We start from the raw sequence: 13974 nt of genomic DNA on the forward strand, positions 1-13974 counted from the left end.
GAGTTGTAATGTCATAGAAATGAGCACTCAGAACAAGATCAAGCAGGTAGAGTTTATTGAAAAGAGCTTGTGCACAAGGGAGTCGACCACAAAGGAGAGGTCGCGCTCCCGAAGGGTTCTTGTGGATGGCTTGGGGTGGGTGTAGGGCTAGGGAATGAGGAGGAGGTCAGTTGTCCCATGATCGTCACCTGGCAGTGGTTGATCCCGGGGCAGTCACAGATGTTTTCCGTGGTCAGTGGACCACTCAAAGGGCCTATGAAATAATGCTTGGGCAAATATTCTAGTTACCTTTAATAGACAAAGCAACTATTTTGCAGAACACGATGTGAAGAAGGGATGTTGTTGTGCATTCTTCCCTTTAAGGGTGTGATTAGGTTAATTTCAACTATGGGAAGGTTTCTGAGCAAGGAGCCATAGTCAGGCCTCCAAGATGGAGTCCAGATATTACCCCTATGCTGTCTCAATGGGGGCCCTGCCTACCTCACCTCAACTGGGCCATGCACTGCTCTTGGGAGCATATTGTCTTCCTTCCCACTTCTGATTCTCTTCTCCCACTTTACATCTGCTTCTCGGTGCTGCTCCACGGTCATGGGAACTACCTGCAGTTGCCTTATTGCCAACTCTCACCTGAGCAGCATTCACGCAGACACTGGGTCCCAGTTAGCTTCTTCAACTGACTTAGGAGAGAGAGACTTAAGATTATAGCACTAAAGTATTAGAAATTTATTGATTTTACTTTTTTTTAATTAAAGGATGATTTTAGACGGTATTGTGGAGCTATTGCACGCAAGAGAATTCGTCTGGGCAGGTAAGGGACCTAGGTATCAGGATTTTATGGTGTAAGATCTTACCTTGCAAATTGCATAACAAAGAGCTGCTCTCTGTGAGTCTTGTCCCACATAATGAAAGGAGAGAAGGTTGATGTTTTCTGACAGTGATGAAAATTGTTCTTCCTGATTGTTCCACCAGTAAAAGCAGCGTTTTAAACTGCTGATTTCAGCTCAAGAAAGTGTGTGATGATTACTGTTGGGTGCTAAATACAGGGAAGAAAACTGTTATTTAACATTTTTATTTTTTTCCCAGAAAATATGTTATTTCCCACAAACAAGAGATTCCACTTAGCATACACTGGGATATTCGCAACCAGGTAACAGTTTTATGATTTGGAGCTCTTCGTGTAAAGATCACATCGTTACAAAAACAGAAATTCCCTGTTTAACTGATTCAGGTTGTGCTTACACAGGTTAGATGAAAAAGTGAATCATAGCAACCAGTCATCTCACAATGAAACAGAACCAAGCTGTCAGTAACTGGTTACCAACCAGTTGCGTCGCTGCCTTGTTTGAACTGTAGGTACAGTTCCCATATTACAAACGCAGGATGCTCTGCCTTCAAATGCATCTGAGCAGCATAGGACATTGTCTTAGCACGATTTTTGCTGAATGACATGCCCACCAGCTTGCATTTTTATAACACAACAACCAAGTATTAGTTGTTTTCATGTTTTGGGCCATAAAATGTAAAGGAAAATCCAAGTTTATTAATAAGTTATACTAAAGGGCAATCTTGTCTTTGCTTAGCACACCAATTAAAATCATATTAACTTGCTAAACATACAGGCCTCATGTCACCTTGTCTGAATTCTGAATTAAGAGTTTGAGACAGAAGTTATTACCTGTAGCATAGTTTTAAACTCGACATAATCACTTTGGCTCTAAAAGTCCCCATTTTCTAAGCAGAAAATATTTGTTCACATACCTGTGCATTGAACTCATAGCTTTTTAAATATTTGCATTTTAGGTATCCCTGAGTGATGACAATGTGGAGGCTTTCAAAAAGCTGGTGGCCAAAAGTGGTTGGGAGATCACCAGTGCTGTGGAAAAGGTAGGAGGCATCCAGGTATATGCACAAACAACTCATTATACATCACAAATAAAAATCATACACCTGAAACCTATTTAATTTTATTAACCAATGTCACCCCATAATCCAATTTAAAAAATAAAAAATAAATGATCATGGTGGTGGTGGTTCTGCTTGTACTACTGCCTTTAATAAAGTAAAAAATCTTTTTGGAAAACTATTTCTAAAAGTCAAGCCTCATTTCAGCCCTGTCTCTACTACTCCATGCTGGCTGATTTGGGGTCCTTCAAATACACCCTGCACCCCCTCACCTCTCAGCTTAGTTGTCATATTCCACCTCTCTCCTCCTCTCCCTCTGCCCAAATCCTAGCTGGTCTTCAAGACCCAGCAGAAATGCTTCCCATAAAGCCGCTCCTATCAGCCCTGATTGAAGGAACTTTTCCCTCTAGGAACTCCCTTCACAATTACTTCTTTAAAATCAGCTTGTCAATTAATTATGCACTGTCTTATGGCATTTCTTCCACAGCTACGTTGAACTGATAACAGAATTAATAGCAATAGAGCTTTTTACACACGGTCTTTTCTCCTAACTAGATTATAAACTTTTGAAGAAGGAAAATTGTCTTTGTGTCTCTTTTAACACCTTTTACAATATTTTGTGTGTCATCAAATCTAACTAAACACGCATCATTTGGACTCTAATTGTATCTGGTCTCAGAGGTATGTTGGGAGACCTTCGAAGCTCTGCCCACACTAACTAGACTGCACGCTCTCTGAGGGCCCTTTTGCTCACCACTGTGGTCCCAGAACAGCAGTGGCTGACTCTCAGGAGATGCTCGATAATGCCAGCTCTCTGAAACATGTGCACTGTTTCTCATCATCAGTGAAGCAGTAGCCTCTGAAATAGGGTACTCATATGATCTGGTTACAAATGGAATTTAACATGTATTCTTCTGAGCATGAAAGGGAACTGGTTTTCTTGGAGAGTTGGTCTTGGAGAATTTTTTCACTAAGCAAAAGTTGGCTTTTCTAAAGTAGGAGGGTCTAAAGGGAGCCAACACCAACCTCTGCCTCTCCTTGTCTGCTTCATCTGCATCTGTCATTGATTCTGACAGAGCAGCGATGGGAAGGATTTCCTGCTACCTTTACCTTCACCTTCTGAGGAATGGTCAAAATATCCTTCACTCACATAGTACTGTACTCGGCACTGGTAAGTCTAGAGGGGTCTGCAGGGGCAGGGTTTAAAGGTGACTGCTCAGCCTGATGTTTGCTTTGGCTCGAGGGTAGGAAGCAGCAGCATGTGCCTGCAACCTGGGGAGCAGCTTCCAGGAAAAGTGCTGTGGCCGTTTCCTAGAACTGCTATAACAGTACCGCACCCTGGGTGGCTTAACCAATAGAAATGTATTGTCTCACAGTTATGGAAGCTAGAAGTCTAAGATCAAGGTGTTGGTAGCTTTGGTTCCTCCTGAAGGAGTGAGGGAGAACCTATTCCAGGCCTCTCCCTGAGCTTCTGGTGGTTCTCTGGCAATCTTTGGTGTTCCTTGGCTTGTAGATGTGTCACCCAATTTCTGCCTTCATCTTCATGTGGCGTTCTCCCAGTGTGCATGTCTGGATGCAGATTTCACACACACACACACACACACACACACACACACACACACACACATTATTGATTTTAGAGAAAGGGATAGAGAGATAGAAACATCCATGAGAAACATCAATTGGTTGCCTTCTTTATACCCCCTACTGGGAATTGAGCATGTACCCTGTCCAGGAATTGAACTGGTAACCTCTTGGTTACTGGGTCAATGCTCAACCACTGAGCCACCCTGGCTGGGCCAAATTTCCCCTTTATATAACGACACAGGTCATATGGAGCCCATCCTACTGAAGTATAACCTCAACTCAATTACATCTACAATGACCCTATTTCCAAATGAGGTCACATTCTGAGATCCTAGGGGTGAGGAATTTAACATATGAATTTGGAAAGGACACAATTCAACCCTCAACAAGTACTCAGCCCAGTATTATATCCCACTCCACCCTGGTTAGACAATGGCTGCCCTAAGGCCAGACCATGCTTGAGGGTATGGAATTCACTTGGCCACCTGCCCTCACCTCCTCTGAGACTGCAGAGCTCCAGCAGCCTGGCTTAGAGCTGCAAGGCCACCAAGCTTTGACAAGGTGACTTCTCTCCGAATTTACACCAATGAACCTCCTTCTACTCCTGCTGTACAAGGGGCAGTTAGGCATACCCATGCTGGGTGAGTCTTGGCCACCAACTGGAGCCCTGTGCGTGGTTTTCTCGCTTTTTGGTCAGCTCTGGGCTGACATTATGTCCTCCTCTGTGGGCTCTATTGAAAGACGGGCTTGGCACTGAGGTCAACGGGAGAGGTAAAACGGAATAAGCAAATAGTCCCGTCTTTCCATTCTGAGCCGCTTGTGGTCACTTTCTCATTGCTTCATTCTCTTCTTGAAGATATTTATGTTTATACAAAGGTTTTCTCCCTCACAGCTTGATTTTTCCATCTGCTTGATTCCTGCAGGGAAGTCTTAACCCTATGTTTGTTTGTCTCCGCACAGCTTGTTGCCATGGGAATTATTATAAGATGACAAGTTTCAACACTAACTTCAAAGCACCCTGAAAGAGATGGAGATTTTAAATGGGCAGGGGAGAAATGTGTGCTTAGTGGAACACATGTCTCTGATGATTGGCAAAAGCACAGTAGAAGGAGAGTTCAGAGTAACAGGGATACATTAATGATTCAGTATAAGTCACATGGCTCTCTAAGACGGGCCTCCTCTGAGCTAAGGAATAACAGGCATTAGAAAGAAACCCAGGAATTGGCCTGCCCTATGAGTCACTAATGAAAGAACGCTTTGTGCTGAAGAAACATGGTACTTCAGCGACTCCACTGAGTGGTTGAGTTGGTTCTACAGGTGGTCAGCTGACTTCCTGGGGTCACCTCAGCCCACTAGAAGGTACACCTGACATCTGCAGCCTCGGCTCCAAGGTCTTAGCAGGAGATGCAGCCTAACAATCTGATGATATTTTGTTGTTCCTGAACTATTGCACAATAATTAAATAACCCACCCTCAAGTCTTATGTTGTTTGGAGAATACAGAAGTACAGCATCCTGGTTAGAGCCCTAGACATCCAAGTGTTTGAAGTTAAGTTTCCATCATTGGCTTCATTGTTATTTGGATGCCAGCAGCCTATGACTACATGTGTATGTCCATGGTGGTTTTTTAGAAATATGTTTTTATTGATTTCAGAGAGGAAGGGAGATAGAAACATCAGTGATGACAGAGGATCATTGATTGGCTGCCTCCTGCATGCCCCCCACTTAGGGATTATGCCTGCAACCCGGGCATGTGCCTTGACAGGGAATCGAACCATGATCTCCTGGTTCATAGGTCATAGGTTGACCTGGTTCATAGGTCAACAACCACTGGGCCACACTGGTAGGGCACATCTGTGATGTTTTTAAGTAAAAATATCCATTTTTCTTTTGTAATTTATTTTTTTCTCTTTTAGATAAAAATATATACTCTGGAAGAACAGGATATTTTATCTGTTTGGGTTGAAAAGCACGTGGAAAAACCGGCACACTTGGCTTATCATCTATTGTCTGACTTTACCAAGCGACCTTTGTGGGACCCCCATTATGTGTAAGAATAAATTTAAAATATTTTCTTAATCAACCCCGACATGATAGAAAAGATAACCTCCAGATTGCATTGCATCTCCATTGCCCAACACGTGACCTCTTGTTTTATTAATTAAAGTCTATTTTTTACTAGTAAAGCTTGCTCTGCATAGAAAATGGCATTAGGTGCTATTAAGAAACACAAAACCAAATTATTATAATCACTTATCATCTATTTGGAGTTGACATGCTTTACCCACATCTATTGTAATCCTGCTAATAACTGTTCAAGTTTCATAGTATTTTCATTTAATGAGAGAGATTGCCAAGACAGCACAGCAATAAAGCGATGGAACCCAAATTGGAGCCCAGGTCTATCGGGCTCTGAATTCCACACTTGAACAGTTTCACTGCTCTTGAGGAAATGATTATCGAACTGTTCTTTTCACTTCACACTCTTGATATTTAATGGGTGGTCCCTTTGTTTTGTTTTCTGTGAAGCAGCACTCCCAGGTGAGAAGCTGGGAGGAAGCTGTGTGAGTGCGGAGGTGAAAGGCATTCCTTCCTGCTCTCCCTGCCTGATCAGGGGCCACTCCTGTCAGCCTACACCTCTTACTTCTGTTACCTCTGTCTCCCGCATCCCTAATTCAGTCCCTCCACCTGCCCTCCTTTCCTGGAAGAGGGAGCTGTGTACCTTGTCAATTGTACCGACAGGGACTGACCGCACTCAGGCCACACCGCCTTCTCCAAGGAGTTCCAGCTCCTGGGCCCACTCAGGGCTTCCAGGACACCTTGCTGAAAGGGAAGGAGTGGTGAGGTGGGCTTCCTATAATAGTAAGCATTACTGTTGACTTCCTAATCCTCATGAGGTAGAGGTTCATCTTTAAAATGACTAAACCTCATTATGATTAATACGATGTAATAGGTAATACCACAAAAGTGAAACAGCTCCAGAGTCATGTTACATTGCATAGATGCCTAAATGATACAATATAGTTAATGCTATCAAAACACTCGAAGAGAAGAGAAACACTTCACGATTTTCTTGCATCAGTATTTGTAGATACTCTGTAAGTACAAAGCTTTTAGTAAGAACAATGCCTAAACTTTGGTGTTAATTCTTTCCAAATGTTTCTCCCTCTATTTGCTATGTCACCTGACATTCTAGCCATATTGAACTTGAATAATGGAGGAATGAGTTCTTATTCAACTTACTTATGTACCTACTATAATTCAGGTACTGTGCCAGGTGTTTGCATTTAATCCTCACAATAACCCCATATGTATTATTATCTACATTTTAGAGATGGAAAAAATAAAGTGACAAAATAAAGTGACTTGCCCTAACATAACACATCTACTAAATGGCAGTCCAGGATTCAAAGGCAAGTTGTTTGATTCCAAACTTAGTGTCCTAATATACCATATCCCTTTACCCGAGTTCTTCTTGGACTGTCCATATAATTCACTAGTCTTCAAAATGTTATTACTTGATCCTACAGAAAATAATTTTTGTGGAAAACAGCTAAATGCTTTTCTCTGAAGTGTTGTGGCCAGTGACCTTAGACTCAGGTGGCCACCATGTTCACCATCACATGCGGAGTTATTTCTTCTGACCAAACAGCTTTCTAAAGATGGACTTTGAGAAATGATGCTGGCTTTGGAGGGATGGTTATATGAGCAGAAGGGTGAATGTAGACATCAATAATGAAGTTATGCAAACAAAAGAATTAACTGCCTTATTCTATCAGGTAGAAAAGTACAGCCTTTCTTTCACTGATCTATTTACACAGGTCCTGTGAAGTCATAGACTGGGTGAGTGAAGATGACCAAATATATTATATCACCTGTCCTATAGCAAATGGTGACAAACCCAAAGACTTGGTCGTACTTGTATCACGAAGATCTCTTAAAGATAGGTGAGTAAATGAAATTCAAGTGTTACAGCAATGTTTTATAGTATAGAGTAGAAAGCAAAAGTTGATATGAAAATAAGGAAGTCAATGTAAGCATTTCTGGTCTTGAATGATGTTCATATGAAATTTTTTTAGATGTATTTTAGTTATTATTAAAAAAACACACAATCCAAATAATCATATGCTAAGTGCCAGTTATGTACAAAGCACCATACAAGATTCCTAAAGCAGTTCCCTTTTTTCTCTGTGCAGATGTAAAACTGATATTTAGCAAACCATTGAAATATTCCACTATCAGTAAAAATGTAGTAAAAGCCAAATAAAATACCAGGAATTGGTTTAGGATTTACAAAGGTTTCACTGTGCTAGACATCCAAATGGTCGCTGCCCCCTAGGGCTGTCAATCGGCATCTTCCCATGGCTTCTCCTTGGGCACTGTACTTCTCCACACGCATTGCCTAGGTTCTAGGCAGAAGGGCCCCAAGAGCAAGTATTCAAAGAGACAAGTGGAAGCTGCCAGGACAGTTAAGGTCTACCACTGAAACTGGCCAGCATCATTCCTGATGTCAAAGCTAGCCTGTAGAAATAATCCCACACATCCTATATAATAGAAAGAATATGCTAATTTGTCCATTACTGTGTCCAAGTCAGGACCAGTCAAACCTAGCGCGCATAGGAGCTAGGGGGGTGGGGTTGGGGGCGGGGACTTGCGCCACCCCCAGCAGAAGTGCACGAAGGCCCGTGGCACGCCTAGCCCGGAGGGGGGGGGGTGTTAGGACGGACCACGGCAGCCACACACACATACCCACACACACACACACACACACACACACACACACACACACACACACACACACACACACACACACACACACACACACACGGAAGTGCGCGCCTGTGGCGCCACCCAGCCCAGAGTGGGGCACCAGGACAGGCCGAGGCGGCCTCCCCCTCCCTGGTGGAAGCGCATGCAGGCCTGCTGTGCCATCCAGCCCGGAAGGGGGCGTCAGGACAGGGGCAGGGCCTCCGCAGAGAGCTCTCAGCACTCCTGCGCTGGGGTCTGAAGGCGCAGAGAGGAAGGGAGAGCACATAGGCATTTAGGGGGTTTAGGCCAGGAGGGGAGTGCAGATAGGCAGTTAGGGGGATCAGACAAGGAGGGGAGAGCAGTTAGGGGCATCAGGCAGGCAGGCAGGTGAGCGCTTAGGAGCCAGTGGTTCTGGATTGCGAGAGGGATCCCAGATTGGAGAGGGTGCAGGCCAGGCTGAGAACCCCGTCCCATGCACGAATTTTGTGCACTGGGCCACTAGTATATAATAATGCATGTGGATGTTCAGTGTAATATCACTTATTATGGCAAAAGGTATTAGAAATAGACCAAATACCATCTTATAAATTGTGGTAGAGCCATGCTATGGAGTACTCTGCCAGCATTTAAAAGGATAAAGTAACTAGAGGCACCTCCAAAGATTGTTAGGTGAAAAATCAAATTATAGAAACATATTTGTTAAATGATTATATTTATGTAAAAATCTATTATCTGTGCATTTTCTTACATAAATGTCATATATTTATAAAAAGGTCTGGAGGAATACACATCAAAACGTTAAGAGTAATTATTTCGAGGAAGGGAGTGCATTGTGACTAGGGTGAACTGAAGAAAACTTCTATATCCTAGTCTGTAGGGTTCCTTGTTGTTTGGGGCTTCTTTAAAACAATGGGTATTATTCTTTCATTTAAAAGGAAAGTGAAATTACAACCCGTTAGGGCACAATAAAACCAGTTTGGAGAGTGGTTCCATCTTTGTGGAATTCTGAAAGTATATATAATTCTTAGAAAACACTTCTGGTCCATATTACTATGGCTTGAATATAGCCATATAGAATGTTAGAATAGTTCTAACAACTATACTTCGTCTCTCACAAGAACTTGGAAAGTGTCCTTTTATCTTTCAGTAACACTTACACCGTGGCAGTGAAGTCGGTCATTCTGCCATCGGTCCCACCTTCTCCACAGTACGTCAGAAGTGAAATCACATGTGCTGGCTTTCTCATCCATGCTATTGACAGCAGTTCATGCACTGTAAGTTTGATGAAACATCTGCAGGTTACTTTGTTTCTACAGATATGAGAAGTCTTTTACTCATGCTTCCTAATCCTACATAATAAAAGGGTAATATGCAAATTGACCCTAAAGGCTGAATGACTAGGAAAAGACCAGCTGCTATGATGTGCACTGACCACCAGGGGGCAGATGCTCAATGCAGTGCAGACGCTCCACAGGGGGAGCTCCGCTCAGCCACAAGCCAGCCTCTCCTACCTCTGTGGCAGTGCTAAGGATGTCTGACTGCGGCTTAGGCCATCAGTCGGACATCCCCCAAGGGCTCCTAGGCTGCCAGAGGGACGTCTGACTACCAGCTTAGTCCGAGGGGTCCCGGACTGCAAGAGGGCATAGGCCAGGCTGAGAGACCCCCCCCCCCCCTGAGTGCATGAATTTTCATGCATCGGGCCTCTAGTTAACTATAATTCTACAATGTGTGTCCATACCAGGGGAATCCTGTCATCCTTTCAGATCCATTCCAGGTCCCCGAAGAGTAGGATTAATAGCCTCCCTATACAAACAAGACTCAGTTCTCTGCTTGAAAAAGCTCCATGTCAATAAGAAACTGAAATACCATATTTTCTTTTTGAAACAGGTATCTTATTTTAACCAGATTTCTGCTAGCATCTTGCCTTACTTTGCTGGAAATCTTGGTGGCTGGTCAAAATCCATTGAAGAGACAGCAGGTTCCTGTATACGATTCATAGAGAATGCTACTGATGATGGGTCAATAAGCATATTTTAAGTGATAAACTTTCAATTACCTGTAATTGATTTCCCACTTTTAATTCCAAGCACCCTTATCCATGACACTTGGCAAGCTTTTCGGCCACTATTGGCCTAAGCCAGTGGTCGGCAAACTCATTAGTCAACAGAGCCAAATAACAACAGTACAACGATTGGAATTTCTTTTGAGAGCCAAATTTTTTAAACTTAAACTTCTTCTAATGCCACTTCTTCAAAATAGACTCACCCAGGCCATGGTATTTTGTGGAAGAGCCACACTCAAGGGGCCAAAGAGCCACATGTGGCTTGCGAGCCGCAGTTTGCCGACCACAGGCCTAAGCAAAATGCAGTTAGGAAGAGGTTAAAAACCAAAGTGCATCTCAGGTCAAAGACCATTGATTTGGGCTAGCATTAAAAGAGCATTAAAACTGTTTTTAGATGCCCCCGTCCATGGGCACAGGCATTCGAAAACTGCCATGTGCAATATTGTGTGTTCTGTAAAATGGTACAAATATGGTTAAAATAACCATAAATATTTTTAGACTACAGAGGTGAAATGTGTTGTTTGAAATTTTATAAAATAAAAGATGACAAGTTGGTTAGCTGATTAATAGTGTGGGATTGTTCCATGCACCGCAGGCATCTGTATGTCAGGAGCATTTGACAAGATGTATTACATGTTTTAGAGCTTTAAATTAGGAAGACATTAAAGCATAATGGGAGCCAATCAATTTTAGTAATAGGAACTACTTTACTAGTGTCATTTAACATATATTCAAGGTGGCTGACCAATTTAGTATCTACTGCGATATATACACATGAAAAGTACCTGCAAAATGTGTTATTGCAGAGAAAGAGAATATTAACTGAGCTCTTCTTTCATAACCATTACATTAGCACTTTATTCCCTTGACTTCAACATTCATTATTTCTACTCTGTGATTTACCTTAACTCATAAGACAAACCTGCATATGTTAATTCAGCCCCCTCTACAGGATAACTTTTAAGTTGAAGGACGTCTCCATTAGAGTTTAGACCACTTAAAGAGGTTAGATACATCCTGCTGTTCATTTGTCAAATCTCCACCTCTGGTCAGCAAACCTTATAGCCCTATTAAAAATATAACCAATACCTGAGTCCTTCTAATCAACTCTACCACAACCCTAATCCAAAGCACCAGCTTCTCTCACCTGAATTATAACCTGTTTGTTATTGCTTCTTCCTTTACTCCACTCTCAACCCAGCAGTTGGATGATGCCATATTTCTTTTCAAAATCCATGAATAGCCCTAACTGGTTTGGCTTAAGAGGACAGAGCACTGGCCTGCGGACCGAAGGGTCCCAGGTTCAATTCCAGTTAAGGGCACATGCCGGGTTTCAGGCTCAATCCCCAGTAGGGGGGCATGCAGGAGGCAGCCACTCAATGATTCTCATTATTGATGTTTGTCTCTCTCTCCCTCTCCCTTCCTCTCTGAAATCAATAAAAATATATTTAAAAAAAAACATGAACAATTTTGCACATCACACAGTAAAAGCCAACACCTTATAATGGTCAATAAGGCTGTGGTATATTAGATTATTTTTCAGAAATATTTACTCACCACCATCCCCACCTCCATGAATGGAGTGTACTAGTCTATTTCTCATCTTCTTGGCCATGTGACTCATTCATGGAAAGTTAGCAGATATGATGCAATCGAAGTGTTTTTGCAAATGCACTTGCCCTCTTACATCTCTGACACTGTCATGAGAAAAACATGCCAGGGCTAGCCTGCTGGTCCCAGGAAAAGGAAGAGAGACGTGGAACAGAACTGCTCCATCTGAGCCTGGCTTAGATCAGCAGACCCCAAACCAAACTTTATACAGATGTGACCAAGCCAACTCTGGTATTAGCAGTGGTCCAAGTAAGCCCAGCCTAGATTTGACTCACAGGCATGAGCTAAGTAAAGGTTTATTATTGCATTCTTCTGAGATTTTTGTGGTGGTTCCACAGCAAGAACTAACTAGTAGAGCCTATAAACTATGATCCCTGTTAACTATCTGACCTTTTCCTACTAGTTTATTCCTCACTCTTTTCGTCATATTGGCTTCAGTATAACTGCATTTATCTATTATCTCACATCAAGATATCCAAGCCTTACCCCTATATACCTCCCTGTATACCAGTGGTTCTCAACCTTTCTAATGCCGCGACCCTTTAACACAGTTCCTCATGTTGTGGTGACCCCCAACCATAAAATTATTTTCGTTGCTACTTCATAACTGTAATTTTGCTATTGTTAATGAATCTTAATGTAAACATCTGTGTTTTCCGGTGGTCTTAGGCTTACAGGGTCGCCTAAGACCATCAGAAAAGACAGATATTTACAATACGATTCATAACAGTAGCAAAATTACAGTTATGAAGTAGCAACAAAAATAATTTTATGGTTGGGGGTCACCACAACATGAGGAACTGTGTTAAAGGGTCGCGGCATTAGGAAGTTGAGAACCACTGCTATATACCTATACAACAGGTTATGGATGAACTTTAAAAACATTAAGTGAAGGAAGACAGTCACAAAAGACCACATCTTTCTCCCCCTTGAATATGACAAGCCAGTCTCAATTCTCTCCCTAAATGCTCTTCCCCGTTATCTTCACAACTGGTTCCTTCTTGTCATTCAGATTTCAGAAGAAAAATCTCCCCCTCAAGGCCTTCCCATTATTATCTAAAGTAGATACAATCATTTGCAACATCTTTCTGTTAATTCCCATTATGTCACTTGTTAATATAATTCACTCAACAAAAGTGGAAGTTTCTATATGCTGAGTACTTCTCGGGATATACTAATGAGCAAGTCCAAATTCCTGTCCTGATGTAACCTATAATCTGGTGAAGAATAGTGTTAGGTGGGGATATAAATTATGCAGAAAATTAGAGAAAAGTTATTGGGATGAGGAAGGAGATATTTTCTCTAAGACTGGTCATAGAAGACTATTAAGCTGACTGTAAAGAGGCCTGAAGGACATAAGGGAGAGTTGACCATGGGGGTTGGGAGTGGGGATTGCCGAGAAAAGAGCAAGTTGCGATTCAAGCCTAATAGCTTGGAATATAATGGTAGCAAAAAAGGGGAAGGGGTAAGACTGTTTAAAGCCCCATTAGAATGCATGTGGTCTTGCTTGTCTTATTCACTGCCACAATCCCACGTGCCTAAGAGAATACCAGGAACATGGAACATAGTAGGTTCCTGGGAAATAATGAATATATGTTTGTTTTATAATTTAGGCATTTGTAGCTAAGAAAATAAACATCTATAATTCCTTTCAAGAAATTCACAATCTCTCAGGATGTCAGAATTTGATGAATTCCATTGCCAGTGTCCTTACCCTTTTTTAAAATTACATTTGGTACCTGCAGTTTATTTCTAATTATTTCACTTATTTATAGACCATTAAAATTTAACAAAAGTAACCCAAGGAAGACAAAATGGACACTAACATCTCCTCATCGAAACCTATATGAAAAACCTTACACTTATCTTGCAGCTGGCAGGCTGGAGCCCTTTGCTCCTGACAGGACAAATGAAACAAATTTGGACTAGAGGCAGCACTGCTGTCCTTTCACAGATGTATGCGTGTGCAATTCCTCTTACATGGCACCATTTCCTTAGGCGTTGGGATGCTGAGCCATATCCTGCCATGTTCTCCTCTCACTGAAATAAAAGAACAGCTCCTAT

General features: G+C 42.1%; 1 protein-coding gene and 1 long non-coding RNA gene across 3 annotated transcripts in view; one reads left to right on the forward strand and one right to left on the reverse strand.

Annotated features, from left to right (window-relative positions):
- Positions 1–10305, forward strand: part of ACOT12 (acyl-CoA thioesterase 12) — a 32900-nt gene extending 22595 nt beyond the window's left edge. Inside the window, exons 9-15 of the mRNA XM_008161993.3 lie at positions 753–808; positions 1084–1147; positions 1801–1884; positions 5405–5538; positions 7310–7435; positions 9385–9511; positions 10125–10305. Coding sequence (XP_008160215.2) covers positions 753–808; positions 1084–1147; positions 1801–1884; positions 5405–5538; positions 7310–7435; positions 9385–9511; positions 10125–10274 — 741 coding nt within the window. The 3' untranslated portion in view covers positions 10275–10305. The remainder of the gene's footprint in view (positions 1–752; positions 809–1083; positions 1148–1800; positions 1885–5404; positions 5539–7309; positions 7436–9384; positions 9512–10124) is intronic.
- On the reverse strand, positions 38–13944 carry LOC114230168 (uncharacterized). Of its 2 annotated transcripts, none has more exons than XR_008555855.1 (2): positions 13771–13944; positions 38–1033 (listed from the first exon to the last, which is right to left on the reverse strand). It is a non-coding gene; the product is annotated as an uncharacterized LOC114230168 (long non-coding RNA). The 2 variants fall into 2 exon arrangements; XR_008555854.1 differs by lacking the exon at positions 13771–13944 and adding an exon at positions 9395–10305.
- Positions 13945–13974: the final 30 nt, after the last annotated feature.

Source organism: Eptesicus fuscus, chromosome 4, assembly GCF_027574615.1.
Source record: "Eptesicus fuscus isolate TK198812 chromosome 4, DD_ASM_mEF_20220401, whole genome shotgun sequence".
Lineage (NCBI taxonomy): Eukaryota > Metazoa > Chordata > Mammalia > Chiroptera > Vespertilionidae > Eptesicus > Eptesicus fuscus.